At 54.0% G+C, this 22,066-nt stretch overlaps 12 protein-coding genes across 12 annotated transcripts; 4 read left to right on the forward strand and 8 right to left on the reverse strand.

Moving 5' to 3' along the window:
- On the reverse strand, window positions 1–841 carry AB675_8503 (Adiponectin receptor protein; the record flags this gene model as incomplete). Its single annotated transcript, XM_018148954.1, has 2 exons — window positions 1–270; window positions 323–841. 2 exons carry the CDS (start codon window positions 839–841, stop codon window positions 1–3), a joined length of 789 nt encoding a protein of 262 aa, XP_018004409.1.
- A 432-nt stretch (window positions 842–1,273) lies between these two features.
- On the forward strand, window positions 1,274–2,293 carry AB675_8504 (uncharacterized protein; the record flags this gene model as incomplete). The annotated part of the gene is made up of 2 exons (XM_018148955.1): window positions 1,274–1,389; window positions 1,438–2,293. The coding sequence occupies 2 exons, from the start codon at window positions 1,274–1,276 to the stop codon at window positions 2,291–2,293; spliced, it is 972 nt and encodes a 323-aa protein (XP_018004688.1).
- Window positions 2,294–2,811: 518 nt separating this feature from the next.
- AB675_8505 (uncharacterized protein) lies at window positions 2,812–3,573 on the forward strand (the record flags this gene model as incomplete). The annotated part of the gene is made up of 1 exon (XM_018148956.1): window positions 2,812–3,573. One exon carries the CDS (start codon window positions 2,812–2,814, stop codon window positions 3,571–3,573), a length of 762 nt encoding a protein of 253 aa, XP_018004576.1.
- Window positions 3,574–4,197: 624 nt separating this feature from the next.
- AB675_8506 (uncharacterized protein) lies at window positions 4,198–6,053 on the forward strand (the record flags this gene model as incomplete). The annotated part of the gene is made up of 2 exons (XM_018148957.1): window positions 4,198–4,851; window positions 4,899–6,053. The coding sequence occupies 2 exons, from the start codon at window positions 4,198–4,200 to the stop codon at window positions 6,051–6,053; spliced, it is 1,809 nt and encodes a 602-aa protein (XP_018004389.1).
- Window positions 6,054–6,610: 557 nt separating this feature from the next.
- On the reverse strand, window positions 6,611–7,513 carry AB675_8507 (uncharacterized protein; the record flags this gene model as incomplete). Its single annotated transcript, XM_018148958.1, has 1 exon — window positions 6,611–7,513. The coding sequence occupies one exon, from the start codon at window positions 7,511–7,513 to the stop codon at window positions 6,611–6,613; it is 903 nt and encodes a 300-aa protein (XP_018004275.1).
- A 989-nt stretch (window positions 7,514–8,502) lies between these two features.
- Window positions 8,503–9,609, reverse strand: AB675_8508 (uncharacterized protein; the record flags this gene model as incomplete). The annotated part of the gene is made up of 1 exon (XM_018148959.1): window positions 8,503–9,609. One exon carries the CDS (start codon window positions 9,607–9,609, stop codon window positions 8,503–8,505), a length of 1,107 nt encoding a protein of 368 aa, XP_018004430.1.
- Window positions 9,610–10,037: 428 nt separating this feature from the next.
- AB675_8509 (Inactive zinc metalloprotease) lies at window positions 10,038–12,029 on the reverse strand (the record flags this gene model as incomplete). Its single annotated transcript, XM_018148960.1, has 1 exon — window positions 10,038–12,029. The coding sequence occupies one exon, from the start codon at window positions 12,027–12,029 to the stop codon at window positions 10,038–10,040; it is 1,992 nt and encodes a 663-aa protein (XP_018004513.1).
- Window positions 12,030–12,139: 110 nt separating this feature from the next.
- Window positions 12,140–12,652, reverse strand: AB675_8510 (uncharacterized protein; the record flags this gene model as incomplete). The annotated part of the gene is made up of 1 exon (XM_018148962.1): window positions 12,140–12,652. One exon carries the CDS (start codon window positions 12,650–12,652, stop codon window positions 12,140–12,142), a length of 513 nt encoding a protein of 170 aa, XP_018004510.1.
- Window positions 12,653–13,218: 566 nt separating this feature from the next.
- On the reverse strand, window positions 13,219–13,663 carry AB675_8511 (uncharacterized protein; the record flags this gene model as incomplete). The annotated part of the gene is made up of 2 exons (XM_018148963.1): window positions 13,219–13,409; window positions 13,552–13,663. The coding sequence occupies 2 exons, from the start codon at window positions 13,661–13,663 to the stop codon at window positions 13,219–13,221; spliced, it is 303 nt and encodes a 100-aa protein (XP_018004472.1).
- A 955-nt stretch (window positions 13,664–14,618) lies between these two features.
- AB675_8512 (O-methylsterigmatocystin oxido) lies at window positions 14,619–16,489 on the reverse strand (the record flags this gene model as incomplete). Its single annotated transcript, XM_018148964.1, has 5 exons — window positions 14,619–15,272; window positions 15,325–15,465; window positions 15,513–15,670; window positions 15,720–15,935; window positions 15,988–16,489. The coding sequence occupies 5 exons, from the start codon at window positions 16,487–16,489 to the stop codon at window positions 14,619–14,621; spliced, it is 1,671 nt and encodes a 556-aa protein (XP_018004578.1).
- Window positions 16,490–17,682: 1,193 nt separating this feature from the next.
- On the reverse strand, window positions 17,683–19,033 carry AB675_8513 (uncharacterized protein; the record flags this gene model as incomplete). Its single annotated transcript, XM_018148965.1, has 3 exons — window positions 17,683–18,312; window positions 18,360–18,922; window positions 18,970–19,033. 3 exons carry the CDS (start codon window positions 19,031–19,033, stop codon window positions 17,683–17,685), a joined length of 1,257 nt encoding a protein of 418 aa, XP_018004177.1.
- Window positions 19,034–20,105: 1,072 nt separating this feature from the next.
- Window positions 20,106–21,671, forward strand: AB675_8514 (uncharacterized protein; the record flags this gene model as incomplete). The annotated part of the gene is made up of 2 exons (XM_018148966.1): window positions 20,106–20,435; window positions 20,556–21,671. 2 exons carry the CDS (start codon window positions 20,106–20,108, stop codon window positions 21,669–21,671), a joined length of 1,446 nt encoding a protein of 481 aa, XP_018004251.1.
- Between the last annotated feature and the right edge of the window lie 395 nt (window positions 21,672–22,066).

The raw sequence follows: 22,066 nt of genomic DNA on the forward strand, positions 1-22,066 counted from the left end.
TCAGCATGTGTAGTCGCTATCTGTGTATAGGAGGCATACCGCGTACAGCCCGGCGCCTAGCACATACAACACGCCTTGAGTCACCAGCCAGGACAGACCTATCTGGAGTCGCATCTGATGAAAGCCATATGACAGCAGCCCGTCAATTACCGGAATGACAGCACTCAGACCCATGCAAACGAACATGCCTGCTCTGATAGGCCTCCAAGCAGGCGTTCGGAAGCGGGACATTACAGATACTGCAGTGCAGGCTACGCCCAGCGAGCAAATCTGTGGTAGGTCAACTTCCATTCACAGAGGCCGCCCCGGATCGAAGACTCACCATGGTCCAGTACAGTCGCTGCTTGAACGCGTCACAGAAGAAGCCATAGTACACGCTCGGCACGAAGCTGCCTGTGATGAGCATGGCAATCCCGGCATAGTCAAGCTGATTCCAGAACCTGGCAACTTTGGGAGAGTGGTTCGATACAGTATGATAAGTGGCACTCATTCCCAGACACAAGGCGGCCCCTGCGAAAAAGCAGCCCATAGCCACAACGTCTGCTGTGGTTGCTCGATCGTATCGAGGCTTCAGGACTGAGTAGAGGGCCCACCCGGAGGGAAGACTGATCAGACCTGGTACTAGATGGGTCCAGATGTTGACAGTCTCGTTATGTACATGGAAGATGCTGGCGAATGAGCGTTTGTAGCTGTTGGACGCCTTCCGATACGATGAATGTATGTGGGCGTTGTCCTGCAGCCATTTTGGGACGTCCTCCCAGCTGACTAGCGAAGACCAGGAGTCCTCCAGCAGTGTATCTTTAGTAGCTTTGGAGTCTGCTCCTGACGTCTTTGTCCCCATAGCGGAATCGTTGCCCAGCCAGAGTGAAGGCCGCTGCAATTTGTTCTCTCTGATCAAGGTGGATTGCAGAGTGATTTGTCCTTGCGCAAAGTCGTCTTCTGGTCGAGGTCAAGAGATCAACCGCGACGTAAGGCCGACTTAGATATGTAGATCCATTTCAACAGAGAAAAAGATTCCCATTATAGGCTTTTCGAAACCGTTGAGCTTTAAGAACTGGACTGGAAGTCGAGGAAATAGCAATACGAAATACGGCTGTGGAGGATCGTCCCTTCTTCAGGTATGGCCCCGCTGCCTTGCGGTTGCCTCATCACCTGTCTCCAAGGGACGGTCGTTCCTGTCGTTCGTGGTACGATGTCGAGTATATGAGCAACTACGGAGTTCTCACTTTTCCTTTGTTGGAGAGCTCATCACCTCTAGCGGGCAGGGTATGCGATGTCGTACTCGCAGCCCCCGCTGGGCCGGAAGTCATCCGCGCCATGGAATCGCCTAAGACCAGTAAAGCAGGACCCCTTGGAGGTTATGGGTTATGTGTCAAAGGGCGATAACAGGTCAACCAAGTCACTTGTGTCCTTGACTTACGGCTAACAGAACCACAGGCTACTGGACAGCAAGGCGCAAGAGTCATTCTACGACAAAATTGTCGCCCGTTATATGCAATTCTGCTCACAGCACTCGAAGGATCTAGACTCAGCCTTTGCGTCGCTCTCGATTGCGCCAAACAATGATCACAACGACCGCAAGGCTTTGCTCCCGGGTGAGAGCAGACCTCTGACACCGTCTCCACCCAAGGATGCCAACCATTGGGGGGCGTCACCGCCGCAAGAACTTCAGCTGATCTTGACTGCACTTCGCAAACTGCGGGAAGGAATACTTGGTTCGTCATCGACCAGAAGCTCACCTGTCTTGGCACAGCGAGTCCATGTCTTCAATATCCGAGTGGCGATTTTGGCTCATCATTGGGAATCATACCTGCCGTCTCTGATATACCTGCTATCGCGTCTGCATTCTCAAGAGTTCCCACTCCCCAAGTCGGAGCTATTTGAGATGACATCGTATCTCATCCTGGATCTGGGCACCCGTCAGAACAATCTCGGAGCTGCCTTTGCTCTGCGTCACAACAGTCGCGTCAGGTTTGGATATGAGAACCGCAGGGTCGACGCCATTCTCCACGCTGTAGTCACCAACAATTGGATTGTTTTCTGGCGCACCCGCAGGATAGTGGATGGTTATTTGCGAGCAATGCTACACTGGCACGCCGAGACGATCCGCAAGCCTGTACTGAAGGCCATCGGCCGCACATATATGGCTACCGATCTCCAATGGATTCTCTCCAGCACGACTGGTAGCGACGGTAGTGACATGAGTTGGGAAGAGCTTGTCCAAGCGGAGGATGTCGGCTGGGCGCGCGACGGCGACAAGGTCATAATTCGGAAGCCAAAGGTTCGACCTTGAAGCGATTTCCTGGAAGTCGGCCGTTGCGAACATCGACATGTGCAAGTTGCATCCAATAACAGCAATAAGTCTAGACCTCGATGTCCCGTCTCACGCGAAAAATGGCGAGGCTGGAGGCTGGAAATTGGTAAGGCTGGGCTGAGTCAGCCAATGAGAGCCCGGTTATCTGCCAAGGTCCGCCGGATGCGTCGCGTCAACCTCTCAGTTTCCCATCAGCTCCGACACCCTGATCCCAGGTTCATGCGCGCGCAGTGGCGCAAACTGCGCAATCAACCAGCCTCTCAATGATGGCGAGGCAGTACGGTTATGAATATCAACAGGCAAGTCAAGAGAAAAACGTTGGAATCTCGCTTATCCCATCCACCTTGCTCGTGCTCATCCAACATTCCCTTACAACAACATTGACCGTAGTGAATCGCTTGAGGGTAGAGGACTAGACCATCCAACTGCTGATCTAACATTCCCTCCTCATCCTGTCGACAGCCTTCCCACCACCTCAATACATATACAGAATAAACATGAGATCAATACTATACGCCAACCTTGCAGCGACAGCATGCGCCTTTCCCCTCTTCGCACGCCGAAGCACAACATATAACGTCGTGTCTGTGGACGGCCACGACTCATTACCACAAGATCTTCAGATACGCAACCCAGAGCCTATACCAGCATCATACTCAGTGGTACCGGTCGACGGCGGTCCAAGTGCCAACGTACCGAATAATGCACCGCCTCCGCCTCCAACAGCGACACAGACCGAGACACTCATTGCCACGCATTTGGCCACGATCACAATAACGGACCAAGAGACACCGGCAACGGTGGTTGTGACGGTGACTGAGCCTGCAGCAGCACCCGCACAGCCGACCGTCACGCCGCCACGAGAAATCGTTACGGTGACCGATACTGTGTCTGCGAGTGGAATTCCACAGACAACACCGTACGACAACGGGATGTGGCACACAACGTATTACTACACCACTGTGATACCGACGCCATCGTCCACTTCAAATTCAACTCCAAGCCCAACACCTAGTACAACACAGCAGCAAAACTGGCACAACATACCTGCTGTGCCAACATCATCTCCATCGTCACCACCCGTGGCCGAGATTCCGCAACCTGCGACCGATGCAGATGCAGACCCGGCGCTTGCGGGTGTTCAGCTGATTGGGGAGCCAGTGATGCAGCCACCGGCGGACTCGGACCGAGCGGCGTGGCTAGCGGGTGAGTGGGCACCCTGGGCTCAGGGCGGTCGTGGGAAGGGTGGAAGGTCGTGATGAGGTCGCTTAGTCGAAGAAGATCACGGATTTGGGTCTGAATTATCTGGCTTATAGCGATGGCGCTGACGGGATTTTGTTCACCACTTTTTTGTACATCGACTTGCCTGCATGGCTTCTTGATCGGATGGCTTGTGAGTACGAGCCTGTACGACACTTCGGACGGGTCTAGAGATTAGCTACAGATAGATAGATCCCTTTCGGGACGCGGGAGACAACTTGAACTTCAGGGTCTCGACCTTACTACATAAGGCGTCCCACTGAAACCTTTCAATCGACCACACAGAATACTGTCTGCACTTTCTCTTCTTCTAAGGCATGCTTGCATAGATCCTGCAGGATTCCTTCGCTTTTGCGCGGAGGTTTACAGGCCACGAGGTAAGAGATCTGTCCGTGGGTTGCTAGCAAGCTTTGTTCTGGACGCCACATCCCTGTGCTTCTGTCGCTCTCTTGTGCTACATCTTACACATGTCTTGGAATCAGAGGGACTAAGGAAAGGCTTCGACATGTCGGAATTGTAAGACGCGCAAATAGGCCACTTCGAAGCTGTCTCGAAGTTGCATCGTAGCGGACGTGCAGGACATCTTCAGTTGGGTACTTTGAGGGGCCTCACCCGCAAACATCATGCTGGACTCACTCGACCTTACCGCCATGACCACCATCCTCCAAGAGACACTATGGCAATACCCACGCACAACCCTCCTCACAACCCTCATCCTCCTGACCCTCCTCACCACCCGCCTAATCACCACACTCCGCTTTCGCACCCAAACCACCGCCATCGCCAATGCCACCCACCCCATCTCCCCACCAGAAATCCCCTACACGATCCCCTTCCTCAAAAACGCCACCGTCTTCCTCAACCTAGGCCGCAATGTCGCCTCTATCACCCACTCCAACCCCACCGCGGCAATGTTCACCCTCCGCGTCGCTAACTCCCGCCACCACTTCACGACCTCGCCCTCCATCTCCCACCATCTACTCACCACCCGAGGCGTCGCCGACAAGCTAGACCTCTCGCCCTTCGTCTTCCGCGTCATGTCTCACTTCTGGCTCGACGGCGGCTACCACGAGAATATGCCGCGGGAGAAGTACCAGACGCTGCATAAGTACCTCGCTACGATGATGCACTCGACCGTGTTGAATGATTTGGTGCCGACTTTCACGTCGGCGTTGAGCACGCAGACGGCGGATCTGTGCTCATTTTCAGACTCGATTGTTGATCAGCATCCCTGGGAGCGCGCTGCGAATGTTACGAGCACCTCGGCTGGGTCAGCGGTGGCGGATATGGCGCTTTTGATACGGAATTTCGTCGCGTATATTAGCTTGACGCGTTCTTCTCGCCCGATCTGGCGCTGAATCATCCGACGATCATCGAGGATGATTTCTTGTCAGAGACGTATCTGCAGCAATGGCTCGCGGGGTTTCCGCCACAGTCTTTTGCTCCCAGTGCGGTACGTGCACGGGATCGGATTGTGACGGCTATGCGCGAGCACTCACTCGCGTACTGGAAGCTCTCGAGGGGAGAGGATCCGGGGGCGGTGTGGGCGAACGTGGGACAGACTTGTAAGCCTATGGCGGAGCGGGTGTTGCTGTATGGCTCTGAAGGGGATTTTGATGAGGTGAAGCCTGAGTGGGAGCGAGGTTTGAATGCGGCCAAGGGGAATGCGGCGATCGTGCAGCCGCTGCAGACAAACAGTCCAAGGTTGGTGTTCTGGATGGTATGGGAGATCATGCGGGATCCTGTTCTCCTGAAGGAAGTCCGTGATGAGATTGCTCCGTACGTCAGTATCGAGACCAACTCCGGCGCAACACACGGCGGCATACAGGAGAAGCCACGCCTCGCCATCAATGCCCAGTCCCTCCGAACACAAACGCCCCTCCTCCTCGGTGTCTTCCACGAAGTGCTGCGCATGCAGCAGGACAGCATGACCTACAAGCTCGTCACTGACGACTTCACTGTGACGGAAAGCGCCGAGGATGCGGCGCGGTTCGGTGCTGCACATCCGAGGACGTATGCGATCAAGAATGGTGATTTCGTGGTCATTCCGCATGGGTTGCATAATTATGATGGGAGGTATTGGGAGGATCCGGAGAGTTTTGACGCGCGGAGGTTTTGGGTGAAGAAAGGCACGAAGGGTGGCGTGGCAGCTCCTGACGTTGGATTTGAGAAAGAGGAGAAGTCCGAGGAGTTGGACAAGATCGAAGTGGACGTCTCCTACCTGACAACGCACCCCTGGGGCGGCGGCGCGAGCGTCTGCAAGGGCAAGAACTTTGCCATCATCGAGATCTTGTTGGCGGTTGCGAGTATCATCACGCTCTGGGACTTCTCACCTGTGAAAGCGGGACTGTTTCCGGGGCTGGATGGGGAGAAGAAGTGGGAAAGGACGAACGGGTGGAAGAGCTTGGGCGGGAGGGAAGGTGGGATAGCTGGGAAGCTGCCTAGTGTCATGGTCGAGGTGCGGCGGAGAGGTGTGTAAGGATTCCGCGTGGACACAGGGCGCCGATCAGCGCTCTCATCTATACCGATACTTTCAAGCAGGGTGTGCGGCAGTTCTGTAGCTCTGTTGATTAGAACCAACGAATTGTGTGCTCTGCCTCAATTTCTGACATCAGATTCTGGTCTTCATGAGCAGGTTCGCACGCCGAACCCTTGCTACCTGACTATCGTGTAGGCCGTAATTCTTGAAGGCAATAATGACAGCACAGCCTTTCTCTCTTAAAATCGACTGCTTGTGCTACTTCTCGTGCGAGATCTCTGCTGTGCCGTCCCTTCTATCCGCTGCAGGCAGAATGAAGAGTTTTCACCAGCCTTCCCGCAGAGCAGTGACGCACATTCGGCCGCGTTCAAAGTGATTTTGCTGTGGTGCTCGACATGAGACCACTGGCATGATCAAGTTGGCCAAACCCAGCACGCCCGCTGCCTTCTGTCTTTTTAGACCGCCGGTTCCATTACTCAAACTCGGCCCAGCAGTGAGTCCTCTTATCCACCCATATTTACTAGGAGCACGAAGTACGCAAAGTCCGATCCAGTGCCTCAAATCCCCCATGGCGTCCACAACTCCTTTCCCGTTGTTCTCTCGAACTCTGCAGTGGTGACGTAGATGCCCCCAGTGAAAGAGCCCGCACACCGAGACAACAGCTTCCCGTGAACCTCGTGAATCAATTTGGCACTTCTCTTTCCCATCCGCCAAGCTCGACCATCATGTTGCTCGATTACTTCGACTGCACCCGACGCTTTTTTCAGTATGTGTTGGTTCCGCAGGCACAACATGGTTGTCTCCTCTCGGAGCTTGACGTCTTCGGCTTGAGTGACTTTGTAGATATGCTCGAGTATGTCGGGGAGTGCTTGAAGTCCGGGGCCGAAGATTTTGCGCTTGAAGTCGGCAAAGAGAACCCCTTCCATCTGACCGAGAAGATATCTTGCGACCGCGTTTGCAATGTGCGAAACGAGCAGACGGTCCGCGAGCACATACACGTTGATCAGCGTTTTGAGCTCATCGTAAAAGTGGGTGGACAGGTATGTGTTCTTGTGCTCCTCGCTTGTTCCTTCGTACACGGGGAGCTTTAGCGCAGGCCACACCTCGTATGCCCGATCCAAATTCTGACCGTCGTCGCCACTGTAGATCATAAGCAATAGTACTGCGACCGTGAGGGGCTGAGTGTCTTTCAGGGTGACCTCGTTGGTGTTGCTCTCTTCGAAAGGACCACCAGTGATCACTTTGAAGTAGCCGGACTGCATCCATAGAATAGATTTGTGGACTGGGAAGCTGACAGCGTCGCATCGAATGGTGAAATCGCTGAAATGTCCACTGCTGAGAAGGTCTCTGGCGTTTGTTGCGGACTGATCGGACAGGCCTAGCTTTGGAGGATGCCTCACATTGTCGCCGAGAAATTTGAGACGCTCCTCTCGTGCCTTGCTTAGAGTGTCGAGGTCCATCTCAGTGTCTGGAGCGGTCCTCGCACTTGTTGGGATGTGGACAAAGAATGAAACTCTAGCTAGTTGAGGAGAGCGACATTGGCGATAAGGAGAAGAAGAAGAACCGATCTCAATTGTCGTTGAAATAGATTGGAAGTCGACAGTGAATCGTACCTTGCGAAGAGGCAAGCAGTGCAATTAACAAGTGAAGTCACACTGGAATGTGAAGCGGCCACGATTTTCAGTCGAGAGTCAGAGGACGAACCTCGTCCGAGGAAGTTGCACCTCAAGCCGAGTCGGAAATCGCTCCTGCAAGATCGCCCACGAAATGGCTCGGCTAGTGTGATGTTGAGCAGTGGTTGAAGCTCCTGAGTTGCGTGCGGGAGAGCGAGAGCGATGAGGGTCAGCGGCAGGCAACGGATGTCCTTTCCATTGCTGTCAGGTCATACTGAATTCTATTGTTCAGCGTGGCAGCGGGTTCACTTTGAGCGAAAGCGCTGCTGTGACTGCCTTGTCGGGTGGTGCGCACACATTGAGATAGACAGGTCCTGAGGAGGCCTTCGGCTACTGCTCTCCTATTAACGATGTGACTGCACCATACAGACACAGAGAAGTAAATGGTCCTAGTACCGCACAGGCATTAGTGAGCCAGCCGTACTAAAGCGTCGGTAAAATCTTCAATTCGTGACGCAGCCCCGGTAGCCGATCCATGGATGGTTTTTCTCGCCGTCTCCGACACTGCTGTCAGCGCTATCGACACCACGAATGAGCAGATGCCCATTTATCTCTTGTCAGTGTAGCGATCGAGCCATGCTTGAGGAATTTGCCAGCCTCCTTGTCTGCATTTCCTCCCACCCTTTTGATCTTCGCCCATCTCAGAGCAGCTCTTGCAACCTGCACGGCATAGCTCTTTCAGAGGAGCGGGCAACTGCCATCTTCCACGGGTGTTTGAGCGTGCCGACACTCCTGCTTTGGCAGGTGATCACCGCTCACACGACCATCGCGCAATCCTATGACTGTTCTTCCATACCAAACGACTTCCAAAGTGTTGTGTCGAGAAATCGTGACCAGTCATGTCTAAAGTTCGCAGCATCAGGCCAGCCGCTTCTCTTCCAGGCGTCTTCCCAATCTTCTGTTACAAACATGTGGTGCTGTTCCTTTACCATGGCGCAGATCCGACCGCTGAGACGCCAGCCATAAGGATCGTGGCTTTCAAGAACGTTGCCAAGAGATTCCGAGATGTGAAAGCGTTTACGCATGCATAGAACCGTTACCTCCTGTCTGAGTAGCGTATGCTCTGTAGCCGTGTTGCTGAAGATGTACTCTAGTAAGGGTGCGGTATGGGTCTCCAGCACCTCTTCTCCAGTAACGAAGTAATCGTAATCAATGTGATTGACGATGTGTTTAGCCAGTGCACCTTGGAAGTCGTTGATCATAAGCCTATCGGCGAGGATATAGACGTCCACAAGATTCCGCAGCTCCGCACTGAAGTGCTCTTGGGTCGCGTCCTTGCTGTCTTGCGAGTCCGTGCTGCTGGCCTCGGGCTTCAGGTCGGGCCACACCTTGTAGACTTCGTCGAGGTACAGCCCGGGCTGACCGGCATACATGATCAACAGAAGCGTTGCGACTGCGAGAGGGGTCGTGTCTTCAAGAGTGACAGAACTCTCCGCGCTCTCTTGGAAGCCGCCATCGATGATCGATTTGAAATAGTCGGATCGAGCGTAGATCTGAGAACGATGGACTTGGAAGACTCTCTCGCCGCAACAGATCTTGAAGTCGCTCAGTCCGCCTGATTTGAGAAGGTCGACTAGTCCTGTATTGGGCGCATTGAGCGAGGTGAACTTGTTTGCCGGGGTCCGAGACGCAGCTTCGATGGCGGCGACTCGCTCAATCCGAGCTTTTTCGAGCGCAGCTATTTCCATCTCAGGCATATTCTTGTTGAGCACCAAGTCGAGAAAGACTGTGACCATCAGTACGGATACTAGAGACACTCCGCGGTCCACAGATGGCGACTGGCAGATCCTACTGACCTTGAGGTGATAAGATTCTTCCGAGAGCGAAGCCTTTGCAGTGATCCTAATGACTGGATTGAGAAGCGAAGATCTTTCCATGAACATGATGGCAACTCCAATCTGATTGTGTCGGGAAGTCCAAGACAACAAGGCAAGCTTTTGAGACGGCCAAGCAACCGGACAAGTGAAGACAATGCTCCAAGCACAAAAGTCGCCAAACATGTCAACAAGTGAAGACCACGATTTGCAAACGAGTCGCTAGACAACGCGCTAACGTGTGACTTCCAGAGTCCAGGACAGCATTCATTGGCCAGCCATCCAGAAAGAGCGCAAGTTGCGATCGCAGACCAAGAAGGTCGGCTTGCAGGAAAGACTTGCGATGACTACCGTAGACTATGCACATACCTCCAAACCAGCTCGAAATGCTCCAAGCAGCCCCTTATTTACAGCGCCATTCGCCATGCTATCGAGGTTGCCACTGTCTCTGTTGACAGTGCTCCTCTGTATATACACACAACCTCATCCCAGTGCTCTCAAACCTCATCGCCCTCTTCCCCAGGCGGCCGCCTCAACCCACCCGCAGCGTCCCTCAACTTATCTGCAACAGCCTGCACCATCAACTGCGCCTCGCCTCTATCCCCTTCATCAATCGCATCTACAACCGCTGGAAACACCACCCCCTTCGTCGCATCCCACTTCTCTACCCCAAAGATCAAACTTTTATACTGCTCTCGCCCCTTCAGTCCACCTCCTTCGTCAAGGTCCAACAGGTCTTTCTCGAACTGCGCCACGCGATCATTGTGCAAGATTCGCATGACACTGTGCCGCGCACCCTCGAAGCCGCCATGGTTGAAGACGTGCCGCGTCCACATCTCCTCCAGCTCGCGGGTTTGTCCGGCGACTTGTTGGAGGAGAGCGATAGCGTCTTCGAGGGGTTTGAGATCGAGCTGCATCGACACGGTTTGCGCCTTTTCGTGCAGATTGGTGACCGCGCGGCCGAGCTCATCTGCCATGGATTGCAGGTCAAAGGGTAGGAGAGGCTTGTCGGCGAGTTCGAGGATGATGAGCGCGAAGATCTCGCCCAGGGCTTTGTGGTAGGAGAAGCCGGGGTCGACGGTGGTGATCCAGTCGTAATTGTCGTAGCAGCTGCCAGCTAAGGAGCGATTGCCCGAAAAAGCGACGTTGAGCGAGGACATGCCCGCGAAGCTCTGGAAAGGGAGAGTATCTTCGCGGCCAGCGGGAGTGATCATATGACCTCCGGCGTCGTGCCACGCGTCTTTGACGCTCTTAGCTGAGTCTTCGTTGTCGAAGGTCGAGGGGTCGCGGAGTCTACCAGTCGCTTCCATGATAGGTCGTCGCAACAAAGGCGAGCCATGCACAGTGAAGTCTGGTCCAGTGATGGCGGTATCGATGTTGATGTAAGCGATGCCGTTCCGCCGTAGTTCCTCGATCCTGTTCTCCACATGTTCCGTACTGCCTTCTAGGTTGAATGCAGAACTATCCCAGCTGGCGAATTCGATCGTTCGGAGCGGTCGCCAACTAAGCCGTCGTAGCTCACCAAAGATGCGAACAACATCCAACATGATAGCTGTCCCCGTTGCGGGTCCCGCGCCTACGCACCAAGCATCGCGCTGACTGCCAACAATAATTTTCTTGTCTGGCTGCTCCCAGCCCGTGATCTTGCCTAATACATTGTAGATGCCCTGTCGAGGCTCCTCATCCTGCTCGACCTTCACGTGGACCACCGGTGAGTTCTTGTCTCCAGTCCAGTATTCGAAATCCTTGTCGCCTTGCCAGTCGCGGTTCATCTGCTTGCCGAGACCTTTCATTGATTCGAAGAGATGTTTCGCGTCCCACCAGGAAATCGGCAATGAAGGTATCGTGGTGAGTCCGGTAATGTTGCTGGGATCTATCCGATTCGGCTCGCCAGGTGTCGAGGCCCATCCAGGGCTGAGTATATCACCGACCACCCAAGACTGCAACGACACAGAGTCACGCTGAACACCGTCCTCGGGCAAGAATTGTCCTTGAGGGAATGTTTGTCCTAAAACGTAGCCAATGTCGCCAGGATCCGAGTACAGCACTGCGCCGACTGCGCCAGCCATCTCCGCTGCCTTGATTTTCGCACCAGCGTCCTCTGTCGTGCCGTAATACCTCACCAACACCACTGCGCCCTTGACATCGATCCCCTCGTCCTTCAACTTCTTGAAATCATCCCTGGACCCATAGTTCGCGTATACAATCGGTCCCTTGACGTTCCCACCTCTCCCATGCCCGTGAAACACACCCACAGACTCTCCGTTCTCCTCCAACGGCGCCACCCACTTCATCTCCTCTGGCTCCACGATCGCCACCTGCCGCCCACCCTTCCGTGGATAGTTCATGTACACATCAAACCTCTCCATGTCCACTCCCTCCAACTCTGCCGTCTTGAACACCTCCGCGATCCACTCAGCCAGGACATAGCTTCCCTCCGACCCAGCCAGATGCGGAAACTCAGTGATGTGGTGGAGGTACTCTTGCATCATGTCGCGGTTATTAACATGTTTCTGCACGAATACTCGTATCGATTCTGGATCATACATCTGCCCTACATTCAATCTGTTGCGGCCGAAGGCAAGTATATCCGTTGCTATCAAGCGTAGACGAGGCCCAAGATGACGAAGATGCCGAAGAGCCGGCCAATAATGATCGCGCGGTGGGAATCGATCGACTCATAGTTGATACGTGGGAAGGAGATGGTGGGTATGAAGTACCGCCAGGAGGGGAGCTTCAGTGAAGGGACTCGGAAGGAGGTGGTCCAGGAGAAGTTCTTAGCGAAGCCTCTGCGCAGGAGGGAGTTGGTCGAACTGCTGGAATCGGAATTGAGGGGATCCTCGATGTCCATCTGCTCCATCTCGCGGCGCCGTTGGGCGGGCGACGATGGGCCGGAGTCAAGGCCATCGAGAGAGTCGAGGCTCGAGCGTGCGGACTCGACGGTCGGCGCACGGTAGGCTGTTTCGTCTTGTTGGTGGAGGAGGCCTTGCCTTTCGGCGTCATTGCTTATTTCTGAGGGTCCTGTTCGGGATGATGCTGGGTGGGAGGAGACGGCTTCTTCGTAGGTAGGTATGGGGAGGTTCTCGTATTGAGATCTATCGATGTTCGGCATGTTGGGTGGGTGTTGAGGCGGTCCCTGAGGACACGCTCCTGGAGGATGTCGCGGTTATCTTGCGAGCATGCCGTGATGACCAAACGAGCGCCGTGATGTACCTCGAAGGTGTATCCTTTGTTTCACATAACGCTCGCAGCGCTGTAGGTATGTACAGATAATGATCAAATATAACTGCGGATCGCAGAGACAGCTGCTCGTATCCGAGGATCGAAGGATGCTGATGATCCTCAAACGTGCCTGCTCCTCCGGGGGTGACCTCTTAGCCCCAAGCCGGAACATGCGCGGCTTCCATCTCGGCGGACGAAGTGACTTCTTGGCATGCTACTCCGCGGTGCTGTAACGAGGAATACCATTGCAGGGGACAATGTATGGTTCTATGTCGAGCTTCACATGGATCAAGTCACAGAGATGTACGCCTAGAGTCGGAAGTTGATTCAAATCAAATCGCTCGTGAACAATACAACATGGTAGGTATCAATCATAGGCGGTCCCTCGCCTGGATGCCAGCAAATATATTCCATCGCCCAGCAGAGGCAGCAAGTCCGCCACGGCCGTCCCAGATCTCACAAACCGTGCTTGCCGCTCTCGTTCTTTCCACCTCGCTCGCTTCTGGTAAACACTTCCTTGCTCGTCAAGTTGCCAACACCCTCAAGCACACCGCCCTTACCCAATTGCCCAGTGACACCTTCATTCACGCCATCCTGGATGGCATCGACGTTCTTGTCGCCAGTGATCTTGGTCTTATCCATCTCGCCTGTGAGGAGGCGTATCAGCATGATGTAGGAAAGTAGTCGGGGTACGCTGTAGGTGGGCAGTTTGCAGGCACATCGATTGCCGAGAGTCCCTCTAGATGAGTGCGACGAGTGGGCTGAACAGAAGCGGAGGTCAGGCCTTACCTTTGGCAACGTAGCTGGTCTTGTTCTGTCCCATCCATGCCAGATACTTGTCCTCAGCCCATGGCACCCACGACTCGTACTGGCGGTTGTAGAAGTTCTTGGCTGACTGCATGGTGGTTGTAGTAGTGGTGATGTCCGCGTTGGCGAGGTGAGGACGCTATGGACAGACTGTGCTGTAGATAGATTTGATATGATAAGTGGTATTTTGACGAGATCAGTTGAGAGCAGGCAGCAGACGCGTTCCTTCTTATCACAACTCACGTTCGAGCAGGGCCACTTGCAGTCCTGCCCACAGCCAGCGCCCAGACGAGCAATGCGTTCATGGGCGGGCAGTGGCTGATGTCACAAGCTGTGGCTTGCACGACAAACATCCTGGTCAATTCGTGTCAAGGCCGGTCATAATTGGGAGCATGTGCGTTTTCACTGGTCAGCGGAACAACTTTGCAAAGAAGCAAGAAACTGGAGGTGTCTGAGATGTTGGAAGGAGAGGGTACGTCATGGGCAGGGGTGGCCCTGGCTACGAACGTGGTCGTAGCGATCGGGGGATATCGATGATCATCTGCGTCGTCAATCGTGATGGAGCGAATTTTTGTGGGTGTAAGACACTGCCCAGAACGTGAGCGTGCCTGCTGTCGACCCCGAGTTTGAGAAGGCAAGAAGAAAGTCCGTACAACGGTGTTGGGCAACAAAAGCTTCAGCAACGCAGGCTTGGCGGAAACTGTTCGATCGATCATGACACCGAGCACTATACATCGTAGCGATACCTCAAACAATATACCGCGTTTGCTATTGGAGATCCTGCAAGAATTGAGCGACAACGTACGAGCATGGTGCAATTGATGCAGATGGTAAATGCTTGCGTACTGAAGCCCGCCAAGTCTCAAACCATGAAGTTGCACATCTCTGAGTAACTTTGGAAGCTACATGCTTTATAGACCAAAGTCTTCAGCCACCACCAACATCTCCTGCCAGTACCCAATACTGCTCCTGGTTGAAGAGTGCCGTAAACGCCATGCATAAGTCTCACATACTTGATCTACAATCTCCTCACCTCAATAGCCCACAAATTATGATCCCTGAGCGATCCTGCCCGCCTGCTCATCCGCAACCGACTCCTCGAACCAGTGCCTTATCCGCTCCGCCTTCTGGGGGCTGCGAACCTTGACATCCATCTTGAATGGCAGAGGACCGCCAATCAAGTTAGGTGTGAAGTCGTAGCTCGGAGGCGGCATTGGTTGGCCGTTCTTGTCCTTCTCGGGCTCGAGAGTGAAGCAACCAATAATCGATCCACAGGCAACGAGCAGCTCAGCTTCCGTGACCTCAATACCAGGACACATACGACGACCCATGCCGAAGCCGTGGTGACCCATGAGACGCGGGTGCTCGGTAAGAGGCTCCTTGTAGGTTGGGAATTCGGGCTCGAGCCAACGCTCTGGATGGTAGTTCTCTGCATCGGGGTAGAGTTTCTCGTCACGGGCAAGAGCAAGGTCGATGGCGTGGATGACGGCACCCTTGGGGAGGTAGTAGCCCTTGTACTCGTCGTCCTCCTCCAGCAGGCGGGGCACACCGAGAGGGACCGGTGGGCGCCAGCGGACGCACTCCTTGATACAGGCACGAAGGATAGGCAGGTTGGGTGCATCCGTGACCTCGACGACACGGTCGCCGATGACTTCGTCGTATTCTTTGCGGACCTTGTCTTGCCATTCGGGGTGGAGAACCATCTATGATAACATTAGTACTGCGATTTGACTGTGGTGTTTCTAATGTACTCACAGTGAGGAAGAAGCAGTAAAGAGGGCCACCAATGGTGAAGATGGCCACAGTAACCAACATGCCGACAGCATAAGCAGCCTCGTGGTCATCAAAACCGAAAGACTTCTTGCCAGTCTCGGCTTCCTTGCGCTCAAAGTATGTCTTTGCGTATGAGATGGGGGCGTTGCCTCATCCATCTCCTGGCGCACCTGCTTCATGAGTCCTTTCCAGAGTTTCTCTTCCTTCTCACGGCGCTCGCGGACCTTGCGAATCGAGGGATTGATCCATTCGGGAAGATTACCGAGGAGTGGCACGAGATTCGTAACGGAGCCTGAGGGAGAAATTTGGGGGATGAATTCTCCCGCGTCTGGATGTAATTAGCATATGAGATATTGTAGACTCCAGTGTGTACTGACTCTTGCAGTGGGCAGCAGACGACTCGGGGCGTCCATAGCCGAGACGAGCAGAGATGCGGCCGCAGAAACGATCGGTGAGCGCGAAATGATCCTTGGGGTCGATCAAGAGCTTGTATAGGAAGCGCTTGGCTTCGTGCGAGACGTAACCGTAGTACTTCTGGTTGAATCCGGCGGTCAGGACGGTGTGAGCGAACTTGCGCTGGTTGCGCCAATGGTCTAAATGTCAGGTCAGCATATGCATTCGTGCTCTCGCTTCGATTCGCCATACCGTCATGAGCCAAGAGAGGCAGATATTGACCCTGAGAATCACTGCCAGGAACGGCAGGGACCTGTGGGCGAGACGAGTAGATGCTGGCTTTCTTGCATAGAAGGTCGTACGCGACCTGTGCGTCTCCAACCCAAACGTGCATCTCACCACAGATAGTGGTTCGGAAGACGCCGTTGAATTCATCGGAGAACTTCCTCATCGCAAACCAGGGGCAGTTCGGATCGACGTCGTGAACGCGGCCGAGCCATGGAATCGTGCTTCGTGGGCCGGGCATGAGCTTCAAGCCCGAGCCTCTCGGAGGTTGGTCATGGATGAAGAAGTAATGGAAAAGGCGGACGGAGGCCACGAGGGCGAAGATCATGGTTCCGATCAGCCATTTGTAGCTAAAGATCGTGTTTGCCACGGTCTCTGGTTGGAACAACGCGTCGGTGGAGATATTATGAGAGTTCATGTAATCATGAACCTGGGTCATGATGACCGACGGCGAGATAGACGCCGCCATGATTCCTGATCTGCGGTGTCACGTTCGTGATCGTGCAGCCAGAAAGATGAGAACAAACAAGACAGGAAGAGAATGAATGAAGTACAATCAAAAGAAGCTCGAAAGGGGCAGGGCTAGACGTCGCTATATCAAACTTTACCAAAGTATAGAGCGAGGGGCGTTCCACACAACGTTCTCCTGCTTCGAGCAGTCCAGGACCCCGATCGTTGGCATAGCCGAAACACGGTTGGCTATACCGCAGCATTAGACCCGAATCAGTAGTAAACGTTTGAAAGGCGCAGCTACGTAGGACCTGCTGGGACACCGAAATTGAGAGGTTGTCCGTGGCCAAGGTGAAAGGAGTCGATGGAGTCGGATAGAGTAATTTCAGGAGGATTTGCCAGAGATGTCGTAGATTTCCTACCAATCAGCAATCTGGCGGAGAGTCCAATCCCAGCAAGATCAGCCCCGGACTGGACAAATTTAGGTCCATCGGTGGTTCTCCTGTACCACTCCGTGAACAATGTCACAGATTCTTTCCCGCATCAGGGCTTCAATACCCGAAGCACAGGTCTCACCCGACGATGCGCGTGAGCACATGATGTACAACGAAGTAAGCAGTCAGTGCCGTTGCGCCATGTGTTTAGGTGAGGGCAGCGAACAGTACGAGAGATGTTGTCTCTATGAGGCGACTTTGAAGGAGTCCGGAGAGCGTGGGCGCAGGGCACTTTGCGCTTTCCCCCTTTGGGACGATGAGTCCGAACGCTAGCATCGACGAATCATCGATGAACCTTGTCGGTCGCATAAGGCGACATGAGTACTGTTGTACAAGACCACGAGGCTCCTGTCTCCGTTGCAACGACAGACGCGATGCAGTCGTCTTACTAACGAAAAGGGCAACAGAAGTGTTCCGCGAAGCCGCCGACCAAATCAAGTACTTACCGTGGACTGTAGGTGAGACTGAAGCAAAGCTGCACAGGGCAGTTCACTCCATCTTCATCGGTACCCAACGCTACATTGTGGTCGATAATCCGATGCTGCAGTGACTGCTACTCGAAGAGGAACAGGACCGTCCGCTGATTGCTACTGAGATCAACAAAAATTCTTCTGCTGACATTCTTGATGGATAGTTTGGGTTGTCAGTAATAAGTTATCACTATGCTGATTGCCGAGGCCAAGAACTATCTGCAGAATGAGTCTGACTACCAACGCCGCTACAGAGCATCCGAGCGGAAGATGCGCTTCACACTTGACATGCGGGACGGCGACGTCGCAGCGGCAGGCGTCGAATGAGGTGACGCCGGCGAGACCGTCCCTTCCTTCTTCGTTGCCTCCTTTTCTGGCTCCACCGATTCCGTGCCGAGAGCAGTCGGTTCAGACGCAGGCTTCTCTCCTGGTGCGCTGTCGCTGGGCTTCCTGACGCTGGATCTGACCTGGCTGAATTGTGTCCGTTGCTCGACACTAAAGGCGACGCCATTCTCCACCATGTCTTCTGGATCCATATCAGCTGGGCTGCTGGGTCTGTAAACCTTCCGGATGACCACTGTTGTGTACAAAATGACGACAAGACAGGCCATAATTGCATATAAAATAGGAACGACCCGCGGCCAAGGACCTTTGCGCATCGGCAGCTCCTTGTCAAGCTTGGCCGAGTATGCGAACCCGAGGCCGCCGTGAATCAGTCCAACAAGCAGGAGAGTTCGACCTTTCCAGATGTGTATGTGCCCAATGAACTTGATCTTCGGCCATCGGCGGTAGAGGAAGTAGTTGATGAGCTCGGTGAATGGTTGCAACGTGAAGCCGGCGAGTAGTATCATTCCCATGATCGGGTGGAAACCAACAAGCTGGTTTGCAATTAGCATGACGCAAGGATGTCAACCGGCAAACTCACCTTTTTCTCTACAGCACCCATATAGATGCCGATGGCAGCAGCGCCCAAGAATAGCAAATAGCCCAGCATCTGAACTGCCGCGTGGACCCAGACGTTGTGGTAGTGATACCAAACGCGATGGATCATACCACCGAAAGGGAAGACGAATAAGAAGGCCGTGGCGCCGAGAGAGAAATGAGCAATCCTTGCGGGGGGAATAGTTGCCACCCATTCAGGCCACGCGGCGCCGGCCCACGCGCCAGCACCACCAGCACCACCAGCGGCACCATTCCATGCCCCGTTCCCGCCCGCTGCACCTCCTGCGCCAGGCCAAGTACCTGCCGCACCTCCCGCTGCACCTCCTGCGGAAGCCCCTGGCCATGTACCTGCTGCAGTCGCAGGCATACCTGCCGCGCCATTGCCTGTCCAGGCACCGGTCGCTGCCGGCCAGGTGCCTTGCGCGGGATGGGTCACACTGGCGGCTGTCGTATACGGTCTCGCGTTGCTGTCCGACGTGTTGAAGGCGACCGGCTGACCAAGAAGAGTTTCTCTAGGCTCGATTGCTGCGCGTGCATTTGCGGACACTGTATATCGTCAGTATTGACCTGGTGCTTGTCCTGTTCCAACTTACCAGCAAGCAGGGCTATCGCAGCAAGTTGACATCTGCCCTTCTTGGAGCTATACAATGCCACCATGTTTGCGCGCAAATCACTTAGTGTTGAGGGTAAGGCTGATGCTCCGTATATCCGACAGGATAGCCGTTTGGTTGCGGCTGCTGGGGATATGCCGCTGCAGGTTGTGTTGGAGTGTCTTGGGGAAGGCCTGACTTCTTTGCTTGACGCTTCTTCCACCAGGCCAGAAGCTTTTTCGCAGAACCGATAAGGTGCTCGATGTCCTTGATCTTTCGAGTAAGGGACATGGTGAGAAATCGGAGATGGTCCGGGAGACGACACAGGTGTATGTTGAATCAAAGAAGTGGTTGGGCAGGACTTGATTTCCGGGAACGACATTAGTTGTTAGCCGTCGGCAGACGACGTGACCTGGGATGGGTGATAAAGAGCACGATGCGACGGATGCGGGCAGATGGTAGCAAAACAACGAAAGAATTCGGTCGTCATGGACAGATACGAGAGCAGTCTTTGTTGCATGCGGTCAGTGGCGGTCGCGAACGACCACAGCAGACTCACAGACCACGAAATGTTGGCGATGACTGCTTTTGGATGCGATGGCTCGTGCGCTTGCCTTTATGGCGGTCTGTGCTGGACGACACTGGTCGTTGGCAGCGCCAGAAGCAACCTTTGGCCATGAAGCAGCATGAATGTATCTTCGCGCGTGCAGCAAGAGCCTATCGAACCATATCAATTCATCTTTACAGGTCACCAACAAAGTGGCTTCGCTATTGGCGTAACCTGGATCTGTCAGCTACCTGATCGAGAAATGCAGGACGATGCTGCGTGACCAGGGGTCGTGTAGGCTGCAGACTCGCGGCGTTGATATAGTTTCGAGAGGCGAGAGATGGTGACATAGAGGAAGGGAACCTTTGAAGAGCAAGCCTGAAGTACGTACCGTAGACGTTCATTCCCATAGGACCAGGAGTGGATCTTGCCCTGTCCAATCAACACGTAGGAGTTTCTAACTACTGCCCCTCTATCAGAGTTGCACCGTGCGACACGATTGTCTTTGAGAAGCGCTCATGAAGTCTGTGTTTATTTCGATAGTGTTCAATCACCACAGTTTTGAATACGATACTGCAGTCAGCATCGCGCAATGGGCTCCATCTCGCAACCTGCCATAACGGCCAAGCCTCGCTTCGTTGTCATCGGAGGAGGCTCTCGCGGGGCGGCTTATGGCAGGGCCGTCCAGGCGTCGACTAATGGCCAGATTGCTGTCATAGCGGAGATAAATCCCTTTGTGAGGGAGGAGTTCGGTCAGAAGTACATCTGGGGTGAGCGCAAACCGGCTGATCACGAATCATTTCCAAGTTGGGAGGCCTGGCTGGAATGGGAGCAGGCTCGGCGTAAGAACCCTTCCATTGTGGCAGATCCAAATTATGTCCCAGTCACAGGTGCGTTCATATGCACACTGGATGAGAGTCATGTCCATATCATCAAAGCTATCGCCCCTTTGAACCTGCATATTCTTTGCGAGAAGCCATTGGCACTCTCGCTCAAGGACTGCTTGGACATATCGACTGCTCTGGCTGAGCATCCAAACAAGATCGCATCGATTGGCCATGTTCTCAGGTACTCACCACACAACATCGTGCTCCGGGCGCTTTTGCTGGAGCAGCAGTCGATTGGCGAGATTGTGTCTATCGAACACACGGAGCCCATCGGATGGTGGCACTTCAGTCATAGCTATGTCCGCGGCAACTGGCGTCATGTCAAGCCTGACGGAGTCGGCTCGTTGCTCACCAAGTCGTGCCATGACATTGATTTCTTGATGTGGCTTCTCACTTCGCCATCGTCTCTGACCGGCGAGAAACCACACCTCCCTTCGACTATAACATCAACCGGCCACCTAACGCAATTCCGAAAGTCTCGCAAGCCCCGGCGAGCGGGCAATGCGACGAATTGTCTCTCTTGTCCAGCAGCGGATGAATGCTCGTATGCTGCTCAGAAATTGTACCGCGACCACTGGCTCCGCAAAGAGCGGGACACGGGCTGGCCTCTGAAAATCGTCGTCCCTGAGATCGAAGACATAGTGGCAAAGTCAGGTTGGGACGGCGCAGAAACAAAGCTGATGTCCCGTTTGGGCGAGGACTATGACACTACCATGCCTTCTTCCGAAGTTGAAGAACGAGGCTGGTATGGTCGTTGCGTATACGAGTCCGACAACAGTGTTGTGGATGATCAGACGGTGGTCATTGGTTGGGAAGAGGACCCCGTCACTGGCACTCCTTCAGAAAACGGATATGGACGAGGCCCCAAGACGGCCGTCTTCCATATGACCGCTCCAACCGAAGCACAATGTGACCGCAGGGGGAGAATATATGGCTCTCAAGGCGAAATAAGCTATGACTCAAAGAGTATATCTGTATACACTTTCGCGGACCGCAAGACTATTACTCATGTCATTCCAAAGCAGGCACCGGAGGTTGAGAAAGCTCATGGTGGTGGTGATTGGGGTCTAGCTGGAGCATTTGTGAGGGCCGTTGAGGAGGTCGACAACGGAACCTTGGAAGTCGGTGAAGCACAGTGGCGTTACGTTGGATGCGGCTTACAGGAGATCATCAGAAGCCACGGCGTGGTGTTCGCCGCTGAAGAGGCAAGAAATAAGCGTGCGGTGGTCGACTGGAAAGACTTCTGCTCGAGGACTGGTTGTCCGGTCTAGTCAAGCCTTTCATTCCTGGCGTTGGAAGCTGCCGGACCATGCCACTGTCATTGCTACGAATCTCATGAACATACGGAAATGACTGACATGGCAGGAGCAAGTGCAACTGAAAGTCGACCGCCGTTGGCTCCATACCTGACCGACCCGATGCTTCATGCTCCCCGAACCAAATGTGAGTCACCAGCGAACGAGGCAGCTTCCTCTAGTTACTTGCGGCAGGCAGAGATTCACGTCTTTATATCTTTCTACGACCAGATTTTGGGTCAAATCAGCGCACAAGCGTCGAGATCCTCGTCGATTTCGATGTACCTACAAGTTTCCGAATTGGTGTAGTGGTAACATCCATGACTCTCATCACGCTGTTATGCGAGGCCTCATGTGCCACGGGTTCAATT

This window comes from Cyphellophora attinorum, assembly GCF_001299255.1.
Source record: "Cyphellophora attinorum strain CBS 131958 chromosome Unknown Contig3, whole genome shotgun sequence".
In the NCBI taxonomy this organism is placed as follows: Eukaryota; Fungi; Ascomycota; class Eurotiomycetes; order Chaetothyriales; family Cyphellophoraceae; genus Cyphellophora; species Cyphellophora attinorum.